At 45.6% G+C, this 1,562-nt stretch overlaps 1 protein-coding gene across 1 annotated transcript; it reads right to left on the bottom strand.

Annotated features, from left to right (window-relative positions):
* Positions 1-915, bottom strand: LOC122105146 (olfactory receptor 142). The gene has a single exon (XM_042676286.1). The coding sequence runs from the start codon at positions 913-915 to the stop codon at positions 1-3; it is 915 nt and encodes a 304-aa protein (XP_042532220.1).
* Positions 916-1,562: the final 647 nt, after the last annotated feature.

The following is a 1,562-nucleotide window of genomic DNA, read 5'->3' as shown; positions in this document are numbered from 1 at the left end:
TCAGTTCTTTTCACTCCACAACTTCCTCATGGCATTTTTCACCTCAGCGTTTCTGAGTGTGTAGATGATGGGGTTCAGCATGGGGGTGATGACGGTGTAGAACACGGCCACCAGTTTGTCCACGGTGTAGGTGGAGGTGGGCCTCATGTAGATGAAGGTCGCAGGCACAAAGAACAAGACAACCACGGTGATGTGAGAGGCGCAGGTGGAGAGGGCCTTGCGCCTCCCCTCTGCAGAATGCTTCCTCAGATGGACCAGGATGACCACGTAGGAGGACACCAAGATGAGGAGGGAGATGACGGAGATTAACCCACTGTTGACTAAGACAATAACTCCCTCCACAAAGGTGTCAGTGCAGGCCAGCTTGAATAAAGGATGCAGGTCACAGAAGTAGTGGTCAATCACATTGGGACCACAGAAGGGCAGGGGAAGGGTGATGAAAATCTGAATTATAGAGTGGACAAAGCCCCCCAGCCAAGAACCAGCCACCAGCAGGTGACACAGTGGACGGCTCATGATGTTCATGTAATGAAGAGGTCTGCAGATGGCCACATAGCGGTCGTAGGCCATCACCACCAGCAACAGGATCTCAGTCACCCCAAGGAAATGGGAGAAGAAAATCTGAGCCAGACAGCCCTTCAGGGAGATGGTTTTCATCTTGGCAAGTAGGTCAGTGACAAATTTGGGCACAATTACAGAGGAGTAACAGATCTCCACCAGGGACAGGGAGCTGAGGAAGAAGTACATGGGGGAACGCAGACTCTTACTGACACTGACCGTCATAACAATGAGGCCATTGCCCAGCACCGTGGCCAGGTACACAGGAAGAAACAACACAAAACACACTCTCTGCACCTCGGGATCCTGGAAGAGGCCAGTGAAAATTAACTCAGTCACATTATTTATAGTGGCCATGGGCTCCATTCAGATGAACTAGACATCTGGTAGTGAGAAGCCTATAAGAAAACAATGTTTTTAAGCTCAAATTCACTTCACATAAAGCACTCTAGAGAGAATTCACCAACTGACAATGCACTTACTGCTCAATCCTTTGTTTAACCTAGGTAGTCTTATTCAGCATTAGATATTAGCAACATAAGAGTTTGTTATTTTATGTTTTTATCTTAGGGCCAGAAAATGGAATTTCAGATAAATCATTATTTGCTCATAATCACACAGAAAGTGGGAAATTTGGGGTCTCAGAACCAATCTTTCTAACTTTTCCATCTATGGATCTTTCTAGTAAACCATAGGCATTATGAATTTGGAAAACTATTTAAATAAATATATTTATATGAGTGTCAGTGCATTTTGATAGTTCTTCTTGGGGAATTGTTGTTGTTGTTGTTGTTGTTATTTTGTCTGTTATGGGGCTTGAACTGAGGGCCTGGGCGCTGTCTCTGAGCTTTTCTGGTCAAGACTAACACTCTACCACTTTGAGCAATAGTGCCACTTCCAGTTTTCTGGTGGTTAATTGGAAGTAACCTGCCTGGTCTGGCTTTGAACTGTAACCCTCAGATCTCAGCTTCCTGAGTAGCTAGGATTACAGACATGAGCCACCA

This window comes from Dipodomys spectabilis, unplaced genomic scaffold (genome assembly GCF_019054845.1).
Source record: "Dipodomys spectabilis isolate Male_0828 unplaced genomic scaffold, ASM1905484v1 ptg000030l, whole genome shotgun sequence".
NCBI classification, from domain to species: domain Eukaryota; kingdom Metazoa; phylum Chordata; class Mammalia; order Rodentia; family Heteromyidae; genus Dipodomys; species Dipodomys spectabilis.
Note: the sequence above shows the minus strand (reverse complement) of the source record. Positions and strands in the feature narration are given on the sequence as shown.